Source organism: Haplochromis burtoni, unplaced genomic scaffold (genome assembly GCF_018398535.1).
Source record: "Haplochromis burtoni strain Fernald_Lab_line unplaced genomic scaffold, NCSU_Asbu1 Contig_2335, whole genome shotgun sequence".
Classification (NCBI taxonomy): Eukaryota; Metazoa; Chordata; class Actinopteri; order Cichliformes; family Cichlidae; genus Haplochromis; species Haplochromis burtoni.
The window spans coordinates 1-1411 of record NW_024584696.1 but is presented as its reverse complement, the minus strand read 5'-3'; the positions used below and the strand labels follow the sequence as shown (position 1 = coordinate 1411).

At 43.5% G+C, this 1411-nt stretch overlaps 1 protein-coding gene across 1 annotated transcript in view; it reads left to right on the top strand.

The window, feature by feature from the left end:
* LOC102306317 (cytidine monophosphate-N-acetylneuraminic acid hydroxylase) overlaps positions 1-401 on the top strand; it is a gene marked incomplete at its 3' end in the record, with an annotated part of 3551 nt that extends 3150 nt beyond the window's left edge. The window contains exon 4 of the mRNA XM_005952853.3: positions 212-401. Coding sequence (XP_005952915.3) covers positions 212-401 — 190 coding nt within the window. The remainder of the gene's footprint in view (positions 1-211) is intronic.
* Between the last annotated feature and the right edge of the window lie 1010 nt (positions 402-1411).

Sequence of the window (1411 nt, the reverse complement as noted above, 5' to 3'; positions counted from 1 at the left end):
TGGCATGTCAAGGTGCTAATTAGACAACATGAATATTGCACAAGTGTGCCTTAGACTGCCCACAATAAAAGGCCACTCTGAAATATGCAGTTTGATCACATAGCACAATGCTGTAGATGTGAACACCATTTGCCTCACGCAGTGCAACGCATGTCCATTGCATCAATTTTTGCAGAAATTCTTTGGTTATGCAAACTGATTGTTGCTGCAGCTGTCTGTGTGGCTGGTCTCCACCTGGTCGAACATCCTGGAGGTGAACATGCTGGGTGTGGAGGTCCTGGGTTGGTGTGGTTACATGGGGTCTGCGATTATGAGGCCCGTTACTGCCAAATTCTCTGACACTGCTTTGAAGATGGCTTATGGCAGAGAAATGAACATTCACTTCACAGGCAACAATTCTGGTACACATTCCTGCAGTCAGTACACGAATTGCATGCTCCCTCAAAAGCTGCGACATCCGTTTGCTCTTTTTTCCCCTCTCTCAACAGGTGATCCAGGTGATTTTGTCATGTTTCACTGTTCCTCGTACCTTCTTTTTTTCTTTCCCTCCCTCACTTTCTTTCTTTCCTATCCCCCAGTCATGTCTGTCCTGTCTGTAATAACTTAGAATAAAACAGAATAAATGATTAAGCATAACAAAGGTCAATCAAATGGACCAATATGGCAAGGCCATGATTATCCACTTGGTGAAGTAAATCAGTGGGACATCTTTCTGGTCCTTCAAACAATAATTGTGATGGCTAAAGAAACGAACGGGACAGGCAATAAATAAATAAATGAATAAATAAATAAATAAATAATAACTAGAAAGCGAAAACTTCAGAAGAAATTTTAAGTGTGCCGCAGCTAATCAGTGTAGTTTGCCATTCATATGGCTACAGAGAGCAAAACTCAGCAGAGCAGCCATTCTCCACCATGAACTATGGTAAAAACAAACACCGCTCACGCCTCACAGATGACAGCTTACAGTTTTGTGTAAAGATGACTTCATACAGCCCCGATTTGCAGACGCTGTGCCCAGAGGTTCATGAGCAGAAGTCCCATTGTACCATGGCAGACCCCACAATGTTTGCATGAACACGCTTTGCAGCATTACTTTATTGACCAATTTTCACACATTGTTGCTGTACCCACACAGCCGGCTGTAGCTTTTCATCTCACAGCCCGACATACACCAAAACAACAGCCGAGAGAGCACAGACTTTACGCCTGAGAGGCGTGATTGCAGATGCCACTCAGGTGGGTCCACCTCCCCTGCAGGTTGTAAGATTCAGATAATTATTTAATAAAAAGCTAAATATTTTATATGAGAGTAAGAAAGAAAAGTATTTCTTTGTGCTCCCCTTTCCCTGTTAATGCCCTAGCTGGCCCCCTGGCAAAAGCTTTGCTAGATCCGCCCCTGCACAGTTAC